Source organism: Phocoena phocoena, chromosome 11, assembly GCF_963924675.1.
Source record: "Phocoena phocoena chromosome 11, mPhoPho1.1, whole genome shotgun sequence".
Taxonomy (NCBI): Eukaryota; Metazoa; Chordata; class Mammalia; order Artiodactyla; family Phocoenidae; genus Phocoena; species Phocoena phocoena.
Window position 1 is genome coordinate 61,220,932 of NC_089229.1, and position 26,977 is coordinate 61,247,908.

At 49.9% G+C, this 26,977-nt stretch overlaps 1 protein-coding gene and 1 pseudogene across 1 annotated transcript; both read left to right on the forward strand.

Annotated features, from left to right (window-relative positions):
- The first annotated feature begins 270 nt into the window (after positions 1–270).
- Positions 271–13,779, forward strand: LOC136131384 (thiol S-methyltransferase TMT1A-like). The gene is made up of 4 exons (XM_065888169.1): positions 271–283; positions 4,657–5,151; positions 12,353–12,481; positions 13,748–13,779. Exons 1-4 carry the CDS (start codon positions 271–273, stop codon positions 13,777–13,779), a joined length of 669 nt encoding a protein of 222 aa, XP_065744241.1.
- Positions 13,780–14,870: 1,091 nt separating this feature from the next.
- LOC136131147 (dixin pseudogene) lies at positions 14,871–16,273 on the forward strand (annotated as a pseudogene).
- The last annotated feature ends 10,704 nt before the right edge of the window (positions 16,274–26,977 follow it).

Genomic DNA, 26,977 nt, shown 5'->3' on the forward strand with positions numbered 1-26,977 from the left:
AATAAGTCGCTGCCCCACCCTGGGCCACAGCTTCTTCACCAGAGATGAAATCCTCAGTTTCATGGGGAGAGAGAGCTGGGAGGACACTACAAAGGGGAAACGGTCTGTGGGCTTTTCAGGCCCAGGATGCAGCCTCGCCTCCGGCCACATTTCCCCATTCCAGACCCACCCAGGATCCGCCCATCGCCTCCCCATCCCCTCCCCCAAGCGCTCCTGGTGGCTCCAGCCCTCACCAGTCTCTTCCTGTCTCTCCATTCCTAGGCCAACGCCATGAGCCCGCTGGGTGCCAGGCTGCCCCCAGAAACGCCCTCTGGAGGGCTTCACGAGGAGTGTCAACACCAAGAGGCCGAGGATCAAATTCCTGCCCCACAAGACTGCCCCGTCCATTGGTTCATCTAAACCCAGTCTCTCACCAGCCCATGCCTCTGCTGGCCTCACAGAGACCCTGTGAGGAGATTCCGGGCATAATCTTGAGATGAATTCATTTCCAAAGCCTTTCGCAGTTGTCCTTCCGTAATCCAGAGGCTCGCTTCCATCTCTGTAGCGTTCTGTCACACAGACACAGACACAGACACACACACACACACACACACACACACACACACACCCGCCATGCACATCACTTGTCCTCCCACTGCCCTCCTGGCCTCCCTTGCACCTCTGGACCCAGCTGTGAACAAACAAGCAGCCCAAGTTCCGCAGCCCTGCTTGATGTCACTAAACCTGTCCAGATACCACGGTCCTGCAGCCCTCAAAGCTGGAAGTGGCTGGTCCTCTCTGGAGAGGTGGGGGAGACATTCTTTCTGGCTCCATTACTCATTGTCCAACCCCTCAAAACACCTCCTCAAATTCCTAAAGTATCAAATATTTAAGGCATAATGTGTTTTCATTGTCTTGGAATTCCAATGATTGCAGTCATAACAAAAGCCATGTAATATCTTCTCATGGAATGTAATATCTTAAAAATAAAGTCAAGGGGCTTCCCTGGTGGCGCAGTGGTTGAGAGTCCACCTGCCGATGCAGGGGACACGGGTTCGTGCCCCGGTCCGGGAAGATCCCACATGCCGTGGAGCGGCTGGGCCCGTGAGCCATGGCCGCTGAGCCTGCGTGTCCAGAGCCTGTGCTCCGCAACAGGAGAGGCCACAGCGGTGAGAGGCCCGCGTACCGCAAAAAAATTTTTAAAAAGTAAAGTCAAATGACAAAACACATATATGACAGCCAACAGGCTTTCCAGAAGAGACAAATCCATAAGGAAAAGACAACGCAGCAGAAAAGTGGGCAACAGACGTGGATATTATCAGCCAATGCTTATAGAGTACTTACTTAGCATGTGCCTGGCTCTGTTCTAAGCACTTCGCATAGTGTATGTTATTATCTCATTTTAAGAAGAAATTGAAACACAACGAATTTAAGTAAATGGCCCGTGGTCACACAGCTAGTACGTAGAAAAGCCAGGATTTGAACCTTGGCAGTTTGAACTACTAGGTAACTTATTAAAAAAGAAAAGAAAGGGGCTTCCCTGGTGGCGCAGTGGTTGAGGGTCCGCCTGCCGATGCAGGGGACACGGGTTTGTGCCCCGGTCCGGGAAGATCCCACATGCTGCGGAGCGGCTGGGCCCGTGAGCCATGGCCGCTGAGCCTGCGCGTCCGGAGCCTGTACTCCGCAACGGGAGAGGCCACAAAAGTGAGAGGCCCACGTACCGCAAAAAAAAAAAAAAAAAAAAAAAAAAAAGAAAAGAAAGAAACAAAATCAAATAGTAAATATGAAAAAAAAAATACTCAACTTCATTCAAATTGAAGAAATGCCACAGAATAGCAATAAAAAGCCATTTGCACCTGTCAGATTATCAAAGACTAGTTTGCTAACAGTGTTGGAAAGTGTGTGGGTAACAGAAAGTTCTGTCCTTTGTGCGCGGGGTCATCTATTGTCGCATCTTCTTTAGAGGGCAAGTTGGCAATAGCTATCAAAATTAAAGACATTTGCCTTTACCTCAATAAACAAAACAAATAAAATGAATACACTTGTCCTTGATCAAGTACATTCACTGCCACGAACTTATCCTACAGATGTTCTCTCCAAAAGTGCACACATACATGTGGTCTGTACCTCCATTATTTTATACTAGAGAAAAACAGGAAACAACATAAATGCCCATCAGTGGGATGTGATTCAATGCATTGGGCTACATACATTCAGAGGAATGCTATCTATTGAAAAAAAAAGCCTTTATATACTGATTGAAATTTTACCTTTATATATGGATTGTACAAACTCACTGTACTTTTTTAAATGTCCCAGGAGCCTCATGCTATACCACGTCCATCCCCTCCCCTGTGGCTGGTCCCTGCGGGCCCCACAGTCACCTCCTAATCCCCTGGCCACTCCCTCACACTCACCAGGGACTCTGGCACCTGGTCCTGTGTGATCCTCTTCACCCCGGCACCCTCATCTCCAGGCACGTGACCCACTCAGCATCTTAGCCTGATCATTCCTTAGCTCCTCAGTTCCAGTGACTTTCACGTTCATCCTTTTTCTCTTGTCTCTGCCCTTGTCCCCTCTCTAGACCCTAAACTGGTTCGTCTCTGAAGTTTCAAACTCTGATCTCACACCACGGTACCATTCATAACTCTCTGACTTTCAGCAGTTGGGTTCTTCAGCCACACCAGCTTGTCCAGTCCTGAACCCAATCATTCCATTTTCTAACCCCCCTACCCTCCTTCACACTTTCTTTCCAGCTTGGACTCCTTGTACCCCTCCTTCTCTGGCCCCTACCCTTCAGTCTCCTACACCTGGATAGACCCCCAGCCCTGTTTAGCCTAAATGCTGACCTTCTCTGCTCTAAACTGCAGTGCCTCGTGAAGAAAACCATATCTTCAAGATCCGGTGTCACCACTGACTCACAGTCCCCAGGCTCACCTGCATCCTCTTTGCTACTAAAGGCTTCTCTCTGCCTTTGGTCAGCAATTTCTCCCAGTCCCCCTGGTTGCTGCTGCAAAGTTTCTTTACTCTCTTCCTATCGCCAACCCTGTACCCTACACCCTCGTTCTCAGCAATAGATCATAGCCTTCTTCTTCATTGAGAAAATCAAAGCCCTCTCGTTAAAAACTCTCTTACCATATATACGGGAATAAAGACACAGACCTACTAGAGAATGGACTTGAGGATGTGGGGAGGGGGAAGGGTGAGCTGTGACAAAGCGAGAGAGTGGCATGGACATATATACACTACCAAACGTAAAATAGATAGCTAGTGGGAAGTAGCCGCATAGCACAGAGAGATCAGCTTGGTGCTTTGTGACCACCTAGAGGGGTGGGATAGGGAGGGTGGGAGGGAGGGAGATGCAAGAGGGAGGAGATATGGGAGCATATGTATATGTATAACTGATTCACTTTGTAATAAAGCAAAGGAACTCTCTTACCTTCTTTCCCCCAGCTGAACTTACCTCCGCACCCATCTTTTCTCTCTGCCTCCAGGCTCTGAGGACAGATTGTCTCTCCACCTGCGCCCTGGATGCCAGCGTCCCGCACCTCCTCAGATACAGGCTTCCATTCCGTGGCCACCACTCCCTAGTACAGTCACCCTCTCCTTCTCCCCTGTTCCTCCCCTCCCTCTGACGGCCTTCCATTTGTCTGCATGCACGTTCATTGGCGCTGTAGGGGTAGAAGCCGAATGTCAGTGGGCTGAGGTCTGAATGAGTTAAGGACGCGGAAACTGTGAGTGCTGAACACAATTTCTAACGGAGCCTTGGCAGTAAGAGGAAGCGAGACGGGAAATTAGCTTGAAAGGAAAGAAAACTCAAGGAAAGGATTATTGTAGGATAAGAGACTTGAGCAGGCAGATTGGCAGAGGAGAAGGAGAAGGGCCGCAAAGAGAGATGTTAAGTATGAGAGGGGGGCGGAGCTAATTAAGGGAGCGAGGCGGGTGGAGGTGGAAGATGGATTTAAGAGTGGGCTGGACGGTATCCAGCCCTGGCGTAGAGGACAAACGCCCTCGTCTATGGCAGGAATCAGCTAAGGGTGGACAAGGATCTAGATATTCCAAGGTGTGGGCAGAGCAGGCTAGTTCAGAGACGTTTCTAGACTCTAAGAGAATGGCTATTTCTGCTTCCAGAACATTCTGTGGGGCTCTTCTCACCAAATGCTCTACCCAATCATCCTATGCACGCACTTTCTCTGATCTCAGTCCGCGTGACAGTGACTCTCCCTAGAGGAGATCAGCAGTCTCCCGGGAAACCAGGCAGCTCCAGGTGAAAGATGGGGACTCTGACTCGGCTGTGCTTCCCAGCTACACGACCTTGCAGCTACCTTCTGTGAGACCCAGTTTCTCCTTCTGTAAAATGGGGGATTAAGAGTGTCTGTCTCATGAGTCCTTTTAAGCATTGAAGAAGATAATGTGGAAAATGTACTTAAGGGCTCAGTAAGCGGGAGTTGGAGCACCTGCCCGTGGTGATTCCTACCGTGTCTTTTCTGGTAGGAGCCCAAGGAGGTTGAGACTTGAGACACCACTCCCCTTGATGTGTCCTTCATTTGACGACTCGGTGCTACTGGGGGGTTTACAGGGTGTTCCATTCCCCGAGGGGGTGGCGCCACCCCCCACCCCGCTCCCATTCCTCCACCCGTCCCCATGGCTCTCTTTCCTGCACGCTGCCCCTGGCAGTCCTCACCCACCCTCTCTTTCTTTCCGTCTGCATCCTGGCATTTCCCATGTACCTGCTGGACTTCCTGGGCTTGCGGAACCGGATATGCAAAAAATCGCTCCCCTACTTCTTGGCAAGGTTTACTGTGATGTACAACGAACAGGTGGCGAGCAAGAAGCAGGAGCTCCTCAGCAATCTACAGGAGTTCGGAGGCCCCTCCGGGAAGCTCTCCCTGCTGGAGCTGGGCTGTGGCACAGGGCCCAAATTCAAGTTCTACCCGCCTGGATGCCGGGTGACCTGTATTGATCCCAACCCCAACTTTGAGAAGTTCTTGATCAAGAGCATTGCTGAGAACCGACACCTGCAGTTTGAGCACTTCCTGGTGGCTGCCGGGGAGGACCTGCACCAGGTGGCCGACGACTCCATGGATGTGGTGGTCTGCACGCTGGTCCTGTGCTCCGTGAAGAACCAGGAGCGGATCCTCCAGGAAGTGTGCAGAGTGCGGAGGCCGGTGAGTGCGGGGCGTGAGTAGGGAGGGACCACCTTCACTGCGTGTTAAGCCGCTAGAGCATCGGGCTGCATAGACGCCTGTGGGCTTCAGGTACGGCTCCCACGGGCCTTAGACAAGCCACTTCATTCATTCCTTTGATCATTGATCTATTCAACAAACATTTAAAGAATGCTGACTCTGTAGCAGCACTATCTTTCCGGGGTGAGAAATGAGCCTCAGAGAGGTTAAATGACTCGCACAAAGACAGATGGCTCATAAAAATGGCAGAGACACAACAAAAATCCAGGTGCCCTAACTTCTAGGTTAAGAAGACCTAGGCCAGAGATCTCACCAGGCCATCCCTCTAGTGGCTTCCAACCTGGGGTCACCTAAGTCCCATCACAGACTCCAATTTTCTAACAATGAGAACACTGAATCTCCCGGAGGGCTGCCAGAGCGTCTCCCTTCTGCAACAAATGAGAACGCGTTAAGTGCACAGATAGCCATCTTCATTTATAGCATATATTCTTCATTTTTCACCTTGGGGCCTCAGGAGTTATCTACATACCATTCTCTAGCCCTTTCCTCAAGCAACAGTCATTAATCATTTGTAGAAAATGAACAACTATGCTGGGAAAGAAAGGGAGAGTCGGGGCAGAGCAGTTCTCCGACGACATTGCAGATGGTATCACCTTGCATCTTTGACCTCTGTTAACTTTTCAGAGTTCCTTACGTCATTGTCTTTAATTATAAAGGCAATTAATCAATGTGTCTTACTTGTTTAAAAGAATTCAAAAATTCAAGAAGAACATAGAGGGAAAAATGAAAGTTCTCCCTTCACTTCCTTAAATCCCAGTCCCCTTACCTGTCCCTGTTGGTCACTATGTTAGTGGGTGTCCTTATGGTTTTTTCTTTTTTTAATTCATGTTTCTCCTCTCTGGTGTTTGGCAGTTTTTCTATCTATCTCAAGTTTACTAATAATTACTTTCAGACTTCAAGTTATATTTGAACCAGTACTTCTCCATCAACATACCAAAAGTATATAGTCATGTGACACCCTCCACCTATTTTGTTTTTTATTTCCAAATCCTCATCCCCTCTTTCCTCTCAACACCATCATCTCTCTATCCCATCTCCTGGGGTTGGTTGAAATAATCTGTCATTTTAAGTTCAACTTTCTGCTAAGGATTTTTCCCCTTGTCTTCTATTTCAAAGATCTTTTCTAATTTATAACATAGTTAAAAGTCAGTTTATCATCATCCATTTACTTGCTATAGATTTTACTAGATTTATTGCTCTCCACTGCTTGATATGCTTTTGGTCTTCTTTTATCTTGAGATGTCTCTATTTTCATTCAAATTTAATTTTCATTTGTCTTAACTACCTTCTTGAATAGGTTCCTGAGAAATGGTTCATGGATCTTGCAGATCTGAAAATGTCTGCCTTCTACCCTAATACTTTAACAATATTTTGGCCAAGATTCCTTCCCCCTGGAAGCTGTGAGTCTTTTCCATGGCCCTCGGGCTTTCCAAGTTGTAGCTGATAACTTCAGTGCCAGTATAATTCTCTTTCCTTTTCAGATAACCTGTTTTTGTTGTTGATTGTTTTATGTCTGGGCATTTTTAGGATTTTCACTCTTTTTTTTTTTTTTTTTTTTAAAGTTCTGAAATTTCACCAGGGTCTAGTGTTCTAAGAACTCAAAGCTTCTGATGTATCTCCTCTGGGGTCCAGCAAGAAACCAAACTTCCCCCAACCACTCATTAGCTGGTTAGCTTTTTCTTTTTTTTTCCGGTACGCGGGCCTCTCACTGTTGTGGCCTCTCCCATTGCGGAGCACAGGCTCCGGACGCGCAGGCTCAGCGGCCATGGCTCACGGGCCCAGCCACTCCACGGCATGTGGGATCCTCCCGGACCGGGGCACGAACCCGTGTCCCCTGTATCGGCAGGCGGACTCTCAACCACTGCGCCACCAGGGAAGCCCTAGATGGTTAGCTTTTTATCCTATTGGTTGAGTATCCCAGCAGGACAATGGGAAAAAGAAAGTCTCCCTTCCCCACTTCAGCCACCATTTTCCCAGTATGCCCCAGATATAGATAGATCGAAAGATGGATGGACCCCTTATTTTCTCTCTTGCACTTTAATCCCTGTTTCCTGCATTCTATCTCTTCCTCTTTCTTAGTTTACCCCTTAGTTTTGATAGAGCATATCCTCCAGCTTTCTGAGAAAGATGAGGTAAATGTGTTGACAAAATGCATGTCTGAATGTTCTTTATACTCAAAAGTAATTGAGGGCTTCCCTGGTGGCGCAGTGGTTGAGAGTCCACCTGCCAATGCAGGGGACACGGGCTCAAACTAATTCATAGTTTGTACAGCTATAGAATTCTGAGTTGGAAAATGTTTTCCCTCAAAATTTTTATGGTTTTCATTGTCTTCTGGCTGCTAATATTACTGCTGACAAGTTTGAAGTCATTCTGATTCTAGATTCTGTATATGAAACTTTTCTCCTCTCTGTAAGTTTGTAGAGTCTTCTCTGTTCCCCGTAAAATGATTTGTTATCTGTTGGAGATTTAGTGGTCCATTTCAACCTGCAAACTTATGTCCTTCAGTTCTGGAAGTTTTTCTGGGATTCTTTCTCTTTTTTCCTCCCCTTATATTTTCCTTGTTCTCTCTTTCTGGGACTCTTCTTACTTAAATGCTGGACCTCTTTGAACTGGTTCCCTAACTTTCTTATCTTTGGTGTCCTATTTCCCTTATCTTTACCCTTTTTCTCTATTTTCTAAACTTCCTTCATATTCTTTTCAAAATAATTTACACAAGTTTTCATTTCTGCTATCATAGTTTTTATATTTCCAAGGGCTGATTTTTTTTTCTAACTAGGCATTTTTTTATTGTATCCTGTTCTTGTTTCAAGAATAATCTATCTTCTCTTTTTCTTTGAAAATACTAATAAAAGGGAGATTTTTAGTTTTAATATTTTCATCTCCCTAGTTGGTCTCTGCTTCCTCCAGATTTTTTTTCCTGTTTGTTTTCTGAGCTTCAGTTTTTATGTTGGAGGCTCTTCTCAGATGACTATCGGTCCGTGACTGATTACTCACATTTCCAGAGGCAGCACTAAGAGCTCCATGAGCGTGCATGAAGCATGTCAATGCTAAGCTCTCTGTAGAGTGAGCTAGCTAAGCTATTCACATGGAGAGATTCCAGTAACAGTGTTCTGGGTCTTTCCTTTGCAGCTGGTCAGAAAAATCTTCCAAACCCCTTCCTGGAATCTGTAAGTCTGACTTCTATCATTCTGGAAAACAAATGAGAGAAGAGGGCTGGGGGTCTCAGCACTTGCTTGTAAACTTTACTTCATTCACCATCTTTTCAGTAAGGTGTCTATGCCCCACTGTGCCTTGTTATAAAGACCCTCTGTTTAACCAACTCCAGAGAATAAAACTGAAGTCCTCTGTGGAGGTGGGGAGGAACAGTGTCTGGCTGTTCTGAGGAGGGGAGGGGATTCCAAGGTCCAATGGCTCATAAATAGATTTCAATCAATCTTCTAGATTTTTTAAATCAATTTTATTGAAGTACAATTTGCATACAATAAAATGCATCCATTTTAAGTGTACAGTTGGATCTGTTTTGATAAAGGTATACACTCGTGTAGCCACCACCAAAATAAAGATATAGAACATACCCATTACCCGCAAAGGATCTCCTTGTGCCTCTTTATAATCAATGCCCACAACCCTAGTCCCCAAGCAAACACTCATCTCTTTTCTGTCACTATAGAATAGATGTCTCTTCTAGAATTTCATATAAATAGAATTATACAGTAAGTACTCTTTAGTGTCTAGCTTCTTTGCTCAACATAAATTTTTTGAGATTCATCCATGCTGTTGCATGGGTAAGACTTCATTTCTTTTTATCGCTGAGTAGCACTCCATCACATGTATATAGCACAATCCATACCTTTTATGGACATTTGAGTTCTTTCCCATTTGGGGCTATATTGAATACCTGATACGAGAGCTCTTCTACATGCAGTTTTTATGGACATACATTTTCATTTCTCTTGGGTAAATAAATACCTAGAAGTGGAGTTGCTGGGTCATAAGTAAATATATGTTTAACTTGATAAGAAACTGCAATGTGATTTTCCAAAGTGGTTATGCGATTTTACTTTTCTACCATCAACACATGAACATTCTAATTGCTCCACACACTCACTAATACTTGATATTATCAATAATTCTAATGGGGGTTTAGTGGATCTCACTGTGGTTTTAATTTGATTTCCCTAATAATTAATAACATTAAGCATATTTTCATGTGCTTACCAGCCTTTCATGCATCTTATTCTGTGATGTGTATGATCAAATAATCTACCCATTTCTAAACTGGGCTATTTGTCTTCTTACCAAGTTGTAAGTGTTCTTTCTGTATTCTACATTCAAGTCCGTTGTCAAATATATAAACTATGAATATTTTCTACCAGGCTGACTTGACTTTTGATTTACTTAATTATGTCTTTTGAAAAGCAAAAGGTTTTATTTTGATGAAGTCTGGTTTATCAAATGTTTTCTTTTATGCTTCATGCTTTTTGTTTCTTAGCAAAGAACTCTCTCTCTACCCCAAAATTGTAAAGATTTTCTCTTATGCTTTCTTTTGGAAGTTATATAGTTTTACCTTTTATGTTAATGTCTATGATCCATTTATAGTTCGTTCTTGTGTAATGCATCAAATTCTTTTTTTTTTTTAATGGATACCCAGTTCTTCCAGGACCCTTTGTTGAAAAGACTATTCTTTCTCCATGGAATTGCCTTTTTGTCTTTGTCAAATATCAATTGACCATATATGTGTGGGTCTATTTTTAGATTCTATTCCATTCCATTGGTCTATGTGTCTATCCTTTTGCCAATATCATACTGTCTTAATTACAGTAGCTTTATATTAAGTCTTGGAATTAGGTATCTTAAGTCCCCCAGCGTTAAGCTCTGTTAGGGTAAGTTCAGAGCAGTCTTTACTCTGGACTACCTTGGGCTTTCCACTAGCACATGATCCTTCTGGGGTCTCTGCTGAGTGCCCCGGGTGTCTATTAAGGACTCTCCTCTCTGATTGGTTCTAACTTGAATGAGCTCTGAAAATCGTTCAGCTTACAACTCCGCAGTCATTCTTTGCCTAACCTCATGGAGTATCATTCTATGCATACAAGACTGGTTACTCAACCATAGACCCAAGGAGAATCCATGCAGATTTCTGAAGCGCTCTCTCTGTAGATGCCTTCTTTCTCCCAGCTGGCTTAAGAGTCAACTTTCTTGGGTCTAAGATAGTGTATTTAAAAACCTGGAGTTCTCCTCCCATGTGTCTCCTTTACTACTCACACAGAACACTTCACTTCTGACACTTCTGGTGGCCAAATGTACGGGAAGTTTTCCCCACACCAAGCAATTCTGCAACACCATCCAGATGTCCTACAATTTACTCCACTCTGGAACTTATCCACCTAGAGATAGGGTCAGGTCCCACAGATTAAGGGCTCAGTCCCACAAAATTGCCCCCTCCCTTCAGCCACCAGTCACAAGTCCAGGTGGTCAGGTGTGCTTCTGGTTGATTTGCTATAAATCTGAGGTTCCCACGACCCCTTCCTCAGGTTCCATTAATTTGCTAGAGTGACTCACAGAACTCAGGGAAACATTTATGCTAACCAGTTTATTAAAGGATATGATAAAGGATACAGTGGACAGCCAGATGAGAAATACATGGGGCAAGCTGTGGGAGGGTCCCAGGAGCAAGAGTTTCTGTCCCCATGGAGTTGGGTTGCATCACTCCCCCAGCCCCATCCATGGATGTTTTCAGCAATTTAGAAGCTCTCCAAACCCCCTTCTCTTGGGATTTTATGGAGGCTTCCTCACATAGATGTGATCAATTATTAACTCCATTTCCAACCCCTCTCCCGTCTCTGGAAGATGGTGGTGGCGGGGGGCGGCGGGGGGGGGGGGGCGGAGGGTGGAGATAAAAATTCCAAGCTTCTGTTCATGGATTGCCATCCTGGAGCTCACCCAGAGCCTCCTGAAAAGAACAAAAGATGTTCCTCAGGCTCTTATCACTTAGGGAATTATGAGGGTTTTAGGAGCTCTGTGCCAGGAATGGGAGGTTGGGGGGCAGAGATCAATATATTTATTTTTCTATTAGCTCACAGTCAGTTACAACTTGTTCTACTTTCTAGCTTCCAGAAGTGTTCTGCCTTAACCCTTGCTGTTTTCTTTGTCTTACACACAACGGTTCTGCTATAACATGATATACACATTCCTGAAAATCACAGTACTATGTGTACATCAACTATACGTCAATTTAAACAAAAGGTTTTTTTTTTATCACCATACTGCGCAAAATCATGCAACAAAACCACAGAGCTTATGGAGGGGAAAAGGGGTTAGGGACACAATACTCAAAAACGTCATCAGTGACTCGTTAAAAAGATAGGAGCCTAATAAAAACAGTAGCACAGTTTTACACATATTAAATGGCTAAGAAATACATAACGACTACAATAAATAAAGTGTCTTACCTGGAAAAAGACTTGACATTTGCTTGTGGACATGGGCACCGGAAGGGTTGCAGCTTGAGTTATTGTGAAGTTCTTGTGAGTTGTATGTTATTAGCAGGAGGAGGGTTACCTGAAATTTGATGGAAAGTTGTAACAGCTAATGTGGATGAGTGTGGGTTGTGAACTGAAGCAGGTGGTAGTGGTTTGAGTTGTGTGCGTTTTGTGTATTTCTACGTGGCTCAGTTATCCACATTCACCCATGTGCCTTACATATAAAATTGTGCAAAAGCAAATGTGAAATTCACATTAGGCTCAAATTGTTCCATAATATATCAATCATGTTGAAATGAATTCTCATTTTCAAAACAACCAACTGTATTTTTATCCAAACAAACTTCACTGCAGTTTTTGTGAGTTACGGAGAGTAAATATGTGTGTTCAATCTGCCATATTTATTTCTTTCCACAGGTGACTCCCCCAAGTAGACAGTGGGACCTGCCGGAGTAAGGACAGGTGACGCTCTGTCAAATTTCCCCACTGTCTAATCCAGCATCTGACCCTCAGTGGGTGCTCACTGATGTTGGTTTAATAGAGTTCCAATGAAAGTTGTTCTTTGGCCATTTAATGCATCAAACAGACAAAATATCTGTGTGAATTTATGAAGACACACTATTTAAAATAGATTCCCATCTCCAGGAGATGCCCTCAACTTCATGGAACATACAGCAGCCAAACATTCTAGCTGGAATTTCTCCGGTCAGCAATTCCTCAGCCTAGCTAGACACTTCTTATTTGAAACCTGTCAAGAAAGAGCCAGGGGCGTCCCTGGTGGCGCAGTGGTTGAGAGTCCGCCTGCCGATGCAGGGGACACGGGTTCATGCCCCGGTCCGGGAAGATCCCACATGCCACGGAGCGGCTGGGCCCATGAGCCATGGCCGCTGAGCCTGCGCATCCGGAGCCTGTGCTCTGCAACGGGAGAGGCCACAGCAGTGAGAGGCCCGCATACCGCAAAAAAAAAAAAAAAGTCTCATTATGTCCATGTTGCCCACCACCTGAACAGGTTTTGCAGTCACTAGTCCAGAAGGTTAAAGCTTGAAGGTAACATTCTGTTCCTGGCTTAAGAGTCAGAAAATCACTGACAACGTTTCAAAAGCTGTAAGCATACCTACTGCCCAGATCTTGGTTTCTAGATACCATCCTCCACTAAAAGAAACTAATTTGCCTCTGAGAAATGACAAATTCTAGGGCTGGGACAGATAAATCACAAGATGAGTCAGGACTATCTCGTTCCAGAAAGTTGGGAAGTGCTTAAAGGATGGAGGGACTATATCAAAAGGACACAGAAGCCAGCTTGAAGGGGTTCTCACTGGCCAAAGCTGAGATAATCTGAGCCTCAAGATAAATAATAAATAAAATAGGGATCCCTGAGTCTATACTAATATAAATAAATAGATAGATAGATAAATAAATAAATGTGGAGTAGAGAAAGGGTTTTTTTTTCCCCTACAGAAGATGCCATCTAATAAATGTAGACGTAATCTTGGATTTGTCAACGATCATAGTAATAATCAAACCAAGAAACATCAACGATGCTCGTGGAGGAAGTTTGGTGAGGATCAGGCTATTTACATGGTCCCAAAGTGTCTTTCCACAAAGTGATTTTTTTTTCTATTTTATTTATTTTATTTATTATTTATTTTTGGCTACATTGGGTCTTCGTTGCTGCATGCGGGCTTTCTCTAGTTGCGGTGAGCAGGGGCTACTCTTCATTGCGGTGCGTGGGCTTCTCATTGCGGTGGCTTCTCTTGTTGTGGAGCACGGGCTCTAGGCGCGTGGACTTCAGTAGTTGTAGCACACGGGCTCAGTAGCTGTGGCTCGCGGGCTCAGTAGTTGTGGCGCAGGGGCTTCGTTGCTCTGTGGCATGTGGGATTGTCCCACACCAGGGCTTGAACCTGTGTCCCCTGCATTGGCAGGCAGATTCTTAACCACTGCACCACCAGGGAAGTCCCAATAAATATATATTTAATCCATAAAAAGTCACCAAACTTTGTTGTCCTTGGACATCTATGCCATTACCCAGCGTTGTGTCCCCAGCAGCAGTGGGCAGGACCCTGCTGGTGCAGTAGACAGGGGAACCAGGAAAGGGCTACCTTTGAAGCAGGTGTCCCAGCCTCCAGTCACTGAGGGATTGTGAGGTTTGGGGGTTTTGCTACCCAGCGAAGTTGCTGCTTCATTTTTTGCATATTTTAATAGGTTTAGTGTTTTCCCTGAGAGAGTTCTGCAAATTTCAAGAATGGAAAAGAAATAAATGTTTGTCGATGCATATCTCCTCTGTGTGAATATGAGCTGCTATAGGCGAGAGCTGTGCAAAGTCAGCCTCAAGTGGCACTGTTTTATCCACTCTTTCTCAGTCCCTAATAAGGGCTGGGCCACAGCCAGTGCTCAGTGAATGCTTTGTCTCTCTCTCTCTCTGTGTGTGTGTGTGTGTGTGTGTGTGTGTGTGTGTGTGTGAGAGAGAGAGAGAGAGAGAGAGAGAGAGAGAGAGATTTAATGGACTTTTTATTGCATGTCTAGGTGGCAGAGATAAGTCCCATCACCACACAACTTCCCTCCATTTTTCCACCTGCAAAGGCTCTCTGAGGCATCTCATCCCAAATCACGTGTCGTATGTGAATGTCTGGAGTGTGTTTAGTTACTGAGAGATGGGTAAGCCATAGTTAGATGCCCTTAGAAACCAGTAAGTTCCCAGCTTCAAAGAAGCAATGGCTCCTAGCGATAAGAAGCCAGGCACGGGGGATGTGCACAGTGTAGTGAAAATATTGAATGTCGGTTTTCTCCGGTGGGTCGGAGATGGGTTTAAATGCCTGCGCCCGTGGGCACGCCCGGAGCCGCGCGGCAATGCCGCTTCCGGGGACCGCAGCCTGCGAGGGGAGGCGGCTTCCGCCGAGGCCGGGCTGCTGCAGTGTCTGAGTTGCCAGGACAGCGCGCCTCAGAGCTGGGAGCATCCCCGTCCCTGGGGCCGAGATGCCTGCTTCTCTGTCCTCCCTCCTCCCTCTCGGCACCGGGGCGAGCGGCTCTGGTAGTTGGCCTGCCCGTGGAGTCGTTCTTCGGGCCTCAGCGCGGGGAGACATGCCCAAATTGGGGAGCGCTGTGACTTTCAGCCTCCCACTTCACCCCAGGAAGCCGACTTGCTGAAGCCGGAGCCACGAGGGGGCCCATGGGAGGGACGCAAGTCAAATGCCTGACTTCCCCCAGTCCTATCCACAGTGCAAAGAGCGACTCCATTATAACCCAGTCGGAGGAGAAGGCAGATTTCGTGATTATTCCCTCTGAAGGAATAGAGAACAAAACAGAGGAGACAGACTCTCCATTATCCCGGGACTGGAGACCAGGCAGCCCCCGGCCCTAGCTGGAGACTTCATGGGAAGAACAGCTGTTGAAACAACAAGAACATTTGGAAAAAGAAATGGAGGAAGCCAGGAGAATGATATCAGGATTACAGGCCTTACTGCTCAATGGATCCTTACCCGAAGATGAACGGGAGAGGCCCTTGGCCCTCTGTGAACCAGGAGTCAATCCCGAGGAACAACTGATTACAATCCAAAGTCGTCTGGATCAGAGTATGGAGGAGAATCAGGACCTAAAGAAGGAGCTGCTGAAGTATAAACAAGAAGCCAGAAACTTCCAGGGGGTAAAGGATGACTCAGCAGGACACGTCTGTCCTTCAGCTCAGACAAGAACGGCTGAGGGCAAATATGCACGAAGATGAGCCGCACAAGAACGTGGATCTGCAGAGGAAGCTAGACGAGAGGAATCGGCTCTCGGCAGAATATAAAAAAGAACTGGGGCAGAAGGACCGCCTCCTGAAGCAGTACCAGGCCAAGCCGGAGGAAGCACTTCGGAAACTCTCTGAGGCCATTTACCAGCAGGTGGATCTGAAGCGGGAGCTGGAACACAAAGACGTGCTTTTGACTCACTGTGTGAAAAGAGAGGCGGAGGAGGTGACCCACTGCAGCAGTCACAGCGCTCAAAGCAATGGTTTTCTCCTTCCAGTGGCAGGAAAAGGCGCTGCTTCAGTCACTCACAGAGGGAGCAGCGACCTGCAGCTCGTTCGGGATGCCCTCCGCAGCCTTCGCAGCAGCTTCGGTGGCCACGACCCTCAGCACCACACCATCGACAGCTCGGGGCAGGGCATCTCCGGCCTCATGGAGCGCCCACGCGCCATGGAGACCCAGAGGAGACAGGACAGAAGGGTTCGGGGCAAGTCACCCAGAACTCAAGCAGGTAGTGAATGCCGGGAGTCCTGGCCCCCGCATTCAAAGTTGCCTCACTCACAGAGCTCTCCAGCTGTCAGCAGCGCCTGCACGAAGGTGCTCTGTTTCACTGGCCGACCACTTACGCCCTTCATGGTCAATATACCGAAGAGGTTGGGGGAGGTGACACTGAAGGATCTTAAAGCAGCTGTTGACTGAGCGGGAGGGAAATCATCGGTACCACGTCAAAGCACTGGATCCCGAGTTTGGCACTGTCAAGGAGGAGGCTTTCCACGCTGAGGATGCCACCCCTGGATGGGAAGGGGAAATTGTAGCCTGGCTGTAAGAAGACCATGGAGAGAATTAATGCTGAGCATTCGATTGAGGGCTTGTGGAACTTGGCAATCCCTGGCTGCTTCACTCAGGAGAGGAGGCTAAAACCAGAATACACTAAGAAGTTTTTAGTTTGTGCTGCCAAAACAGAAGCTTCTCCAAGTGTGAGCGCCGCAGGCCAGTCCTGTTTCTAGAAGTGCCTGGCATGTGTGGTCCTTAAAGTCCGTGTCCAAAAGTAGACCATGGGTTCTTGTGGAGTTCCTTGTCCGTGGGAACACAGTGTTTTATTCTACTCTGAGGGCAACAAACCGAAGGCCTTAACCAATGGGGATGGGTGATCCCCTCCTATATGGGCATGGCTGCTCTTATCTGGAACCTGGGAACTGGATGTATCACTCCTGTGTGTTACAGTATTATTTTAATTGGCCTCAGTGGTTGCAGCAATCAGAGTACCAGCATTTGTACTCACAGACAAGGTGAAGGTACCAGCTTTTTTGCTTCTTTGCAGCTATTATTGCAAACCAAGAATAATTCGTAAGGTGGTACCAAAGATGAAAGCCCACTCTTCAGGAATTTTTTAGACTGGACATGGATGGTGCTGAATTGTTGAATGGATTGAAAAAGGGCTGCCCATATTGTGCTATATACTACACTAAAACCATAATTAAGTAAGAAAAAAATATATATATATATATTGAATGTTGCAAGAGATGCTCATCTCGGGCTTCCCTGGTGGTGCAGTGGTTGGGCGTCTGCCTGCCGATGCAGGGGACACGGGTTCGTGCCCCAGTCCGGGAAGATCCCACATGCCGCGGAGCGGCTGGGCCCGTCAGCCATGGCCGCTGAGCCTGCGTGTCCGGAGCCTGTGCTCCACAACGGGAGAGGCCACAGCAGTGAGAGGCCCGCGTACCGCAAAAAAAAAAAAAAAAAAAAGAGATGCTCATCTCCACCTAAGCTCACCCAACACATGGGCACTGTCCATTGTGCTGAACGGTCAAATTTTACAGAGACAGGGAAGGGCAGACCCCCTGCCCAGAGTCACGGGTATAGGAGAGAGAGTTCAAAGTAGGAATTTCCACATCTCAGATATACACCAAAGCCTAGAGAAAGTTCATCTGGGTCTTCATTGGAGATCACTGATATCTAGATGAAGAGGAGAGGCTCTCGGGGAACCGAGACAGGGCTCTGGACGTCACAAGCTGGATTCAGGAGCTCTGATAGAGATAAGGCCACCCCCAGGCCGGGCCCAGCCCCAGGACCAGAGGCCACACCCCCAGCAGCAGCAGCTATGAAAGCAAAGCCTTCTAGGGCTTGGCTGGGTCCTTTTCAGCCTGTTCTATCTGAAAAGTACCTACATATCACAAAGCCCATATCAACAACACCTTCAGCCCACAGACCTGGGGGTACTCAATTCAGCCCCAGGGGCCTGCCTTCCCAGCTCCTGAGACCCAGTTACTGGCAACGGGCATCGCATTATGATAAGGTAGCAGCCAGACATGTGCCTGCTCCTGCCTGGGTCCACCAACTGACCCCGGTGTGACCTCCCTCCTCCAGGACTTGGGCTTGACTCAAGCTTCCAGAATGGGAACCTGAGGATTACTGCCGCTCCACGATAGCTGGTCCAGGGGTAGCTGTGGAAGGGGCTCAGAGCAGCTGTCAGCTCTCAGGGAGGAGACACCTATCGCTTCCTGAGTACCCAAAAGGGGCCAGGGACCAGTCACCAGGCACACTGCCACATTTCATTGGCATGACTCTGTGGGGTCATCCCTAGAAAGGAGGAAAGTGAGATTCAGAAAAGATCGTGCAATTACCAGCCACGCACTTACCCTTGGGAGGCTCCCTGGAGCCAGCCAGCACCACCCCTGGGAACCACCGTTTGTTCATTCATTGCTCCAGCCAGTATTTATTGAGGGCTTCCAGCCCCCTGCTTCATGGCCACTCAGTCCCTGAGAGCAGCCTGTAGGAAGCCCGCCCAGCTCTCCTGGAGGAGCCTGGCTTGGCTGGGAAGGGGTTCCTGGACCCCAGGTCCACCAAGGTGTCCCACAGGTATCCCACTCCCTGTCAGCATGCTGCCTCGGTGCCCAGGGAGGGATCTCTGGTTGGGACTGGGGCATCAGCTGGGCAGTGGACCCCTGCAGCCAGTAAGTGCTTCAGAGCAGGAAATGTGCTTGCTCTCCCAGGCCTCAGCCTGCGGCGGGTGGGCAGGTCGCGGAGGCGGTCTCTTCTCATTCCTGTGGTTTCAGGTGCCTGGGTGATGTCAGGCCTGAGTGATGCGTGGGACTCGCTATGACTGGGGCCCAACTGGGGTGGAGGCATTTCTTTAAAAGCTTATAAATTACTACTTCCCCTTTCAGCCCAGCCCCACCACTGGCCTAGGAGGAGTTGCTCCACAGCTACACAAAGACAGCTTCCCCCTCGCCCTCCTTGATGCTCACGTGTGTCTATGGTGCTACAGATCCAAAGAGTCACCCTTCTGGGGATCTCCTATCCTCCACACTGCAGTGATAATGTGTACCCACAAACCTACCTCACAGGCAGCCAGCCCATCTTGGGCACACAGGTGCACACCGTAAGCAGCCCCGTGCACGGGCTCACAGCCACACACACACACACACACACGTGTCCTCATGCTACTCCCATGCTCACTGGTGTCCTCAGGCACAGATGAGCTCCTACCTGTCAGAGCCCTCAAGCTCCTCCAGGTACCCACAGAAACATGTGCCTTTCCACTGTCACACGTGCTCTGGAGTGTGCACACGCGCCAGTATACAAGGGGCTTACACACGGGCAACAGTCTGCGAGAGCCCGCATTCCATTCCCACACACGCACACCCGGGTATCCAATCTACACAGACCTAGACACACTCCAATCACACACCCACACCAGACACACTCGCCCAAGTCTCCACACACCTTTACACACTCAGGCACACCCTACACAAACAAGTGTGAATGCCTGGGGTGAGAATGTGAGCCAGCAGGGAGCAGAAGCCAGTACGAAGCCGCAATCCCCAGCCTCACCTCCAGGGGTCGCTGCCCAGTCCGCAGCCCCAGCTCAGCTGCAGGGACAGAGCCCGCCTCAGGCACAGCCATCCCAGGAGGACTCTTCAGGAGGAGGGAGACGTTCTGGAGAGAAGACAGCCCTGAACTCCCCGCAGTGTGTGGGGTGACCTCCCACCGAGGTGGGCAGGGGTTCCAAGAGGGGAATCTGAATGGGGGCAAGTGAGTGGAAGAGAACCGCAGGGAATAAGGAGCAGATGCGAAAAGGAAGACCAGGAGGTCCTGGAGGGAAACAGGAGACAGGGAAGGACTGGGGGCAGAAGAAGAGAGAAATGGAAGGAGATGGAAAGGATGGTGCCGGCGGCGGAGGGGGGAGGGGGAGGGGGGAGAGAGGGGAGGGGGAGGGGAGGGGAGGGGGAGGGGCGGGGGGAAAACTAGAGGGAGGAGTTAGGGAGACGCGTGAGAGATGAGAAGGGAAAGAGGGCACCCGAGACAGCGACTAGGCTGAGAGCACCTCTTCCAGGACCAGGAAGGGGGTGGCACTTTCTGTCTCCTAGACCACCCTCCACATTGCCCCACCATCAGCAATCCCCTAGGGGGCGTACTCTGCCCCAGTGCCTTGGCCAGCCCTAACCTGACACCGGCCTGACACCCGTGTGAGGATGACTTCCAACAAGACCCAGGTGGCAGGTGTCCCAGGAGGGGGCCCTGGGGTGTGAGCACCTCTCAACCCGACTCACCCAGCTGCTCCCCTAGGGTGTGGAGAAAGCTGGGAACCCTGAGACCGAGCTGGAATCCCTCCTGCCGGCCGCAGGGAGGCTTACTGCCTCCCGCTCAGGGCTCTGTGGAGTAAGAAGTCGAGCCATAAAAATGCCGAGATTTGCAGACTTTCCGAGCTGGGCAAGTTCCAGGTTCTCGCCCCTCTATGCCTAAGCTGTCACCCCATATTCCCTGTCCTCCCAACCCTGGAGGGCTCCGTCCATTTCTCACAGGGTAGGTGGTGAGCCTGGTAAGCTGGAAGGTTCTGAGAGAGCAGCTCAGATTACAGAGGAGAAAAGGAGGCCTCGGACCTGGCATCTTGTCCACCAGCTCTTCACCCTGGACACACTCCCAGAACCCCTGTCCCTCCAGTCCCTCTGAGAGCGCTCCAAGAGCTTCACATCATGCCCAGAGCCCCCCTTGGGCCATTTGCCACAGATTCTGCCTCTCCCAACTTCTGTGTCCCAGAACGCAGGCCCAGACGGAGGAACAGTGACTGCTTATTGGTTGGATACCCCAAGTGACTGGGAGAAAGGTACGGTGCTCTCTATTTTACAGATGAAAATATTCAAGTTCAGAGAAGTGGCCTGTCTTGTCTGAGGGCCTGTGGAGCAGACCAGCATTTGAGATGGAGAGGCAGGAGGAGGCTGAGCCAGGGCCACAGTCAGGCCCCTGGCCTGCTCTTCCTCCAGTTTCAGCCCTACGGCTCAGCCTTCCCCCTCCAGCGGAGCCCCGACTCAACCCTACCCCTGTACCCCACCCCTCCCACCTGTGTGGGACACACCTCAACTCCCCCCTCCAGACCCACACCCCACTCTACACCCATCCCACTCCCTCCTCCTCCCCAGGAGCACGCCATCCCCCATCACTCCCTCCTCCGGAAAGCCGAGGTCAGACCCCTCCGTCCTCCCCCATTCCCATAGCGCTGCAGCCCCTGTGTCTGCCTACGTCTCTCCCCTGCTTAAAAACCCTTCAATGGCTCCCCCCTCACCTTGAGACAGAGTGTTCACTCCTCAGCCTGGCATTCAAGACGCTTGCAAACTTTTCTGGCCTCATCTCCACCCACTCGCCCCAACACCCAGGCCCCTGTCTGCTCTCCACCACCCCCCTGCTTTCAGGTCCTGGCTCAGCCTACCGGGCTCAGCTTCTGTCTCACCCCAAACAGCCCCACACCACCATTCATGGGGTTCACAAGCGGCAAGACCCACTGCAGCGCCCAGGGCCCCAAGCACCATCCCTGGGAGAGTTGGCTCGAGGATGGTAGATGCACATCTTGCCGACACACAACTCCCTGCTCACCTTAATCCCCTCAGACTCGACAAGGGTAATGGGTGGCCAGGAGGGCCTGAGACACCACCACCCCCCTCCGCCTGCCTGTAGGTCTCTGAGGCCTCTGAAGAGCCACCCAGAGGCCCCCAAGTGCATCTCCCTCCTCTGCCGCTTTCCCAGCTCCTTCAATTCCTGGAGCAGCTAGAGCAGGGAGACCATGCATGTGAGCCCTGCCCTTGGGAATCTTCCGAGCTGGAAAGTGAGGAATGATCCTGTAACCCGGGGGCCAGACAGACCCAGGGACAAAGCCAGACCAGGATGCAGGTGGACACGAGCTGGTGGATGATGACGGCCACAACAGTCATCACGGCTACTCCTCATTAAGCACTTACTAAGGGCAAGACTCCAAGCTGAGCAATTTATAGATGTTTTCTCATTTAATCCTCCCATTACATCTATGGAGAAGATATCATTCTTATTTTACGGACTGAAAGAGGAAGCCCAGAGAGATCTAGCAAACTGTGTGGCATCGTACAGCTAACCAGTACAAGAGCTGAAACGTAAATCCAGATCTGCCAATTCCAAAGCCCGTGCCCTTTCCACTCCATTTCACAGCCACTCCAAACTCCAGGTGGGGATTGGTTACTTCCCTTCCAAAGAGGCCTCAAGGGCTCCCCACTGCCAAGAGCAGAACCTCCCCCTGCAGAGGTGCCCCACGACCTGGCCCCTGCCCGCCTTCTGCCGCCACCCCGCCCACACCCACTATGCTTCGGATGGCAATCTTGCCATTTTCCCAGTCGAGCCCTCTGAGCTTCGGCTGTTCGCTCAGGCTCTAACATCTGCCCCCATTTTACAGATGAGAAAACGGAGGATTAAGAATGTTAAGTAACTAGCCCAAGGTTACACAGTCAGGAAGCAATTGAGCCTGGTTGGAACCCAGGTCATTAGAGCATCAAGTAATAAAGCATTCATTTGTGTTACAGACAATCAGGGAGTGGGAATTAGCAGGACATTCTGCCAGAAGTGCAGAGGAAGGTAGGGGAGAGTAATCGCATTGGTTCCAGAGTGGAGGAGGACCAGGCTAGGCCTTCAGGAATGGCAGGGTCTGGATGGGCGAGCTTGAGAGGGGAAAGTCTAAGAAAACTACAGACAAGAGAAAAAAGAGACAGAGAGAGAAAGGCTGGTCAAAATTAGGGAGGCAATGTACATGGTGGAGAGGGCCGTGTCATGGGGAGGCCTGCAGTGTCCTCCAAATTACTGTGTGACCTTAAGCAAGTCCTTTCCCTCTCTGGGGGATGCCTTGTCTGTAAATGAAGGATAGATGAGCCTTGATGGTCTCTAGGGTCCCACCTGGCCCTGACATCTTAGGATTCTGACTGTGTGTGTTGCCACTGGGCCTTAAAACATAGGATCTGATCCCAGACCCATAGCCATGGGGCACAGGCTTGGAAACCAAGAGCAGACAGGGGCCAGTAGTCAACATGGCACTTGACAGGGCACACTGAGGGTTGGCCCCAGTTACACACCGAGGATGGCCCATGCATCCTTCTTTTCCACACACCCGTGCTGTACATGTGGACTCACTGCAGTGGGTCCAGTCCTATGGAAGCTGGAACACAGGGGTGAATGAGTCAAGGTGGAATTGTGGGCTCAGGGGGGAAGGTCCAGGACATGTCCAGCACAAGCTAAAAGCCCAGGCCCCAGCGCCTCCTCAGGGAGGGGGAAGGGAATGGGGGTCCCTGAAGAAGGGGAAGAGAAAACATCCTGAGGGTAAGGTGAGGGTGTCAGGACTAGAATAAGTGGTCTGCCCAACTGGAGGACATTTGGGGAACAAGAATGGTCCCCCATCAAGTCAGCATTGCACCCAAATATAGAGTACATTCCGGACCGTCAGCAGAGAGGTTGTTCTCCCTTGGGTTCCTGTGGTACAAAAACACAGATGCACTGGAGAGCTGGGGCAGAAAATGTACCACTAGAGACTGTGGACACACATATGTGTGCGCACACATGCACACACACACAAACTCCTGCACAAAGACCCCCAAATCAGATCATCCATCCCCCTCACCTCCAGACTGAGCCTTCAAAGTGCCCTCTCTCCCCAGAGAACGCGCCCTTCGTGTGCCAGTGACACACAGCCCTGAAGGTCAGGAGGTCTCACTGTCTCACCTTGGTCCCTCTTTCTGCAGTTCTGATGCGCCGGCTTCCTTTCTGACTCAAGAGGTGCCAGACAAACAGGCCCACCCACCTCTGCGCGGCTGACTTCCACCCTCTGGAACGTGAGCTCACCTCTTATCTTTCCTGCCTCTTTGATCTCCATCTCTTGCCCTCAAGAACCCTGTCTTATTCACCACTGAACACTAAACTAGGGGATGAGTGAGCCCTTGGGAGCCCACCTGGTCCTCCAGTGGCCAGCCCCACTGGACCCTCAAGATGTATCAAAGAGCTTGAGACTACCAGGACGCAGAGTGAGTCCTCAGTGAGGACTGCTCCACTTATGAATATGTGTCCCTAATTATCCCATCTCCTGAGTAGGAAGTCCTTCTTGAAGTCTAGCCTCAAGCCCTCATGCCATGGTATGAGTCAGTGTACCACCTTTGTTGGAGTCAGGAGACCAAACTGGATGAGGCTACACTGGTTGGCTAGAGGAGCCACTTTCCTGGAAGGGGATGAGGCCAGGAGGGAGGTTACACAGGCATGGGGCCCAGGGCTCCACCAAGCAACTGTCACGGCTCCGACGGAGATGGGGGCGCCTGCCAACGTACCCCGCCCCATGATCTCATAGCTGCATTTGCCAGGTGCTGGCTCAGGGAGCAGGCGCTGGCAGCAAGGGTTGGGCACAGAGCCCAAGGACAAGAAGGCGGGAAGGCCTCAAGGGACAACAACAGAGCCGTCTCCATGGGGCTGAGACGCGAGGTCCCTCCAGCCTCCAGATGCCACCTTTGGCTAGTGACGCCCCATCTCGGCTCCTCTTCCCAGGCCCCCCGATTGCCCACCCACCCCCAAAGGACAACAGAAAAGGGGAGGAGAGACTCCCTCTTCCTCCCCAAGGGTCAGTCTCTCCATTTGCATCTCTTTCGGCTTCTCTCTGCTCCAAATCGCTGGCCCTGAACAGGATGCTACCATTTTGAAGCATGGAGAGCTTGCTGGGCGGGAGACGGATGGTCAAATATTGCCGTTCTTGAGGGTGCTACAGGCATGCATCTAAATGCCAGCTAAAAGTGACTATGAATCCCTAAATAGATGCCTCTGTCCTGGTTCAGGCTGTCCCCGGAGGTGTCAACCCTAGTCCCAAGGCTCTCCTGAGTATTGATCCTCAACTCTTCCTCCCGAGGATGCCCCCCACAAGAACTCCCCTCCACCCACCACGATATCCACCTCTGGGGTCAAGAGACCCCTCCACGCAGCTCTAGTTGGATAAACTGCCACTCTTGGACTCAGCACGAGGACACCTGGTAGAAATCCCAGGCCTCAGAGTGAAGAGTCATCTGCGTCCGTCCGAGGACTGCAGTCAGAGCCCTGCTGGGCCATCAGAGGCTCCATTTGCCTCTTGATTCAAAGGTGAATCCCTCAGTTTGGGCGGACAGCTCTGTCCCTCGGGGTGCTCTGTCTGCTCCCCATTGCACTCTCACCTCAGCCAGCCTCCCTCTGCATGCCTCCCTCTCCCCAGCAGGGAGCCCTAGCCAGTCGTACCCCTTCTACCTGCTCAGGCTGACCCTCCTACAGGGCGCCACCCGGGATTTGCCCCTCTCCCTCCTCAACCACTGCCCAGCACTACTGCCCGAGGCACGTCTGCTGTTCCCACCTTGGACCGCAGCCTGGGATGTGCCGGTCACCCTGCAGTGAACGCCTCGAAAACCACAGCAGTTCCTCTTCCTCAAATCCTGGGTCTATCCCACCCTCTCCCCCACATACACAATCTATCCTCCCCTCCCAACTCCTGGCCCTCCAGGTCCCTCTCTGTATAGGAAGTGGGTAGACTAAGGGTCCCTCCCATTCAGGAGCTCTGTGAATCTAAGGTTTCTCTCCGCCGCCCCAAGCCCGGGCCCAGGCCCAAAGCAGCCATGCATGGAGACAGGCTGACTGCAGGTCTGCCGTCATCATCATCACTATCGGCACCCTGGCCCCTGAGAAGGAGGCAGGAGGCCTTATTAGCATCCTCCCTCCACTTCTCAGAATCTCCCTCAGTCTCCCAGAGGCCCCACACTCCTCCCTCATCTCTCTCCACAGACGTCCCAAGAGAAGCCACCTGGACGGTCCACAGGCCAAAACTCAGCCAGTCTTCCTGGAGAGGAGGAACTGGCTCAAGCCCACACCACATTTCTATGTCATTTCGAAGTGGCTCCAATTGGGCTGGGCAGATGTGTGTCAGATCAGTCCCCACCCAGGAGGTGGGGCAAATTCCCAGGGTACCAGGTCACTGAGCCAGCATTCTGAGGCATGGCTCCTGGGGACAGGCTGGCTCCAGAATGATGACATCACTAGGATGCTAGGTGCCTGCTGTTCCCCCTGTCTGCCCCTACTCCAGGAAAGCCTTGTCCTTCTTCAACTGGTCCACACACCCCCGCTCCGGGAAGCCTTTCCTGGACAACCCCACCCAGCTCTTACCACAACTTATTCCCAGTTGCCTAGTGACTTAGGTCCAAAGTTTTCCGTGTATTCAGTTGCCCTCGTTTATGTGCTGCCTTGCAAATATTCTCATAAAGCTACGTATCTTGGGACTTCCCTGGTAGTGCAGTGGTTAAGAATCCGCCTGACAATACAGGGGACACGGGTTCGATCCCTGGTCTGAGAAGATCCCACGTGCCACAGAGCAACTAAGCCCGTGTGCCACAACTACTGAAGCCGGTGCGCCTAGAGCCCGTGCTCCGCAACAAGAGAAGCCGCTGCGATGAGAAGCCCGCGCATCGCAACAAAGAGTAGCCCCCGCTCGCCTCAACCAGAGAAAGCCCATGCACAGCAACAAAGACCCAAGGCAGCCAAAAATAAATAAATTAAATGAATTAAAAAAATTTTTTAAAGCTATATATCTCATGGTCGTCACTAGTTGTGGGTCCCCGTATTAATTCAGCCCATTTTGCGAGAGGATTAGTTTCTGCCCTTAAGGAGTGCCAAGAAAGACTCTGAAATCTAAGTCACATCCCTCCTCCTGCAATTTTTTCCTCTTGATAATCAAGCAGTCTCAGTGATGAAACTCCCAACAATGAGCAGCTTCTCCCCATGACCAAGTTCTTGCCTTGATTGCCAACAATAAGTCTATATCCCAGCAGGAATCTCTGGGGAGTATCTAGAATAGGTCAGCTCTTCCTCAAGGGAAGCTTCTCACTTTGGAACACTGCGAACCCTTCCCAGATCAGGTTCCCTCTTCCTGGCCTCTGGAACTAGGCTGAGAACTAATGCAGTGTCCCCGCCAACACACTGGGGTCCCTCAGCCACTGCAGTAGGATGTAGGGAGAGACTGACGTGGGATTGAATCTACACTAATTGTGAGGGCTTATTTCAGTGCTCTGGACCTTGATTTCCTTACCTGTAAAATGGGCACAACAGTGAAACGGAGCTGACGTGTGTAAATCAGGATGAGGCAAGTCCCACCTTTGGGACTTGCCTCATCCTGGAGGCAAGTCACTTCAAAGTCACACAGCTAGTTCCAGGGGTGCATTCACTAACCCAGAAACTCTTTAGTGAGTCCCTACTGAAACGAGCGGAGGAC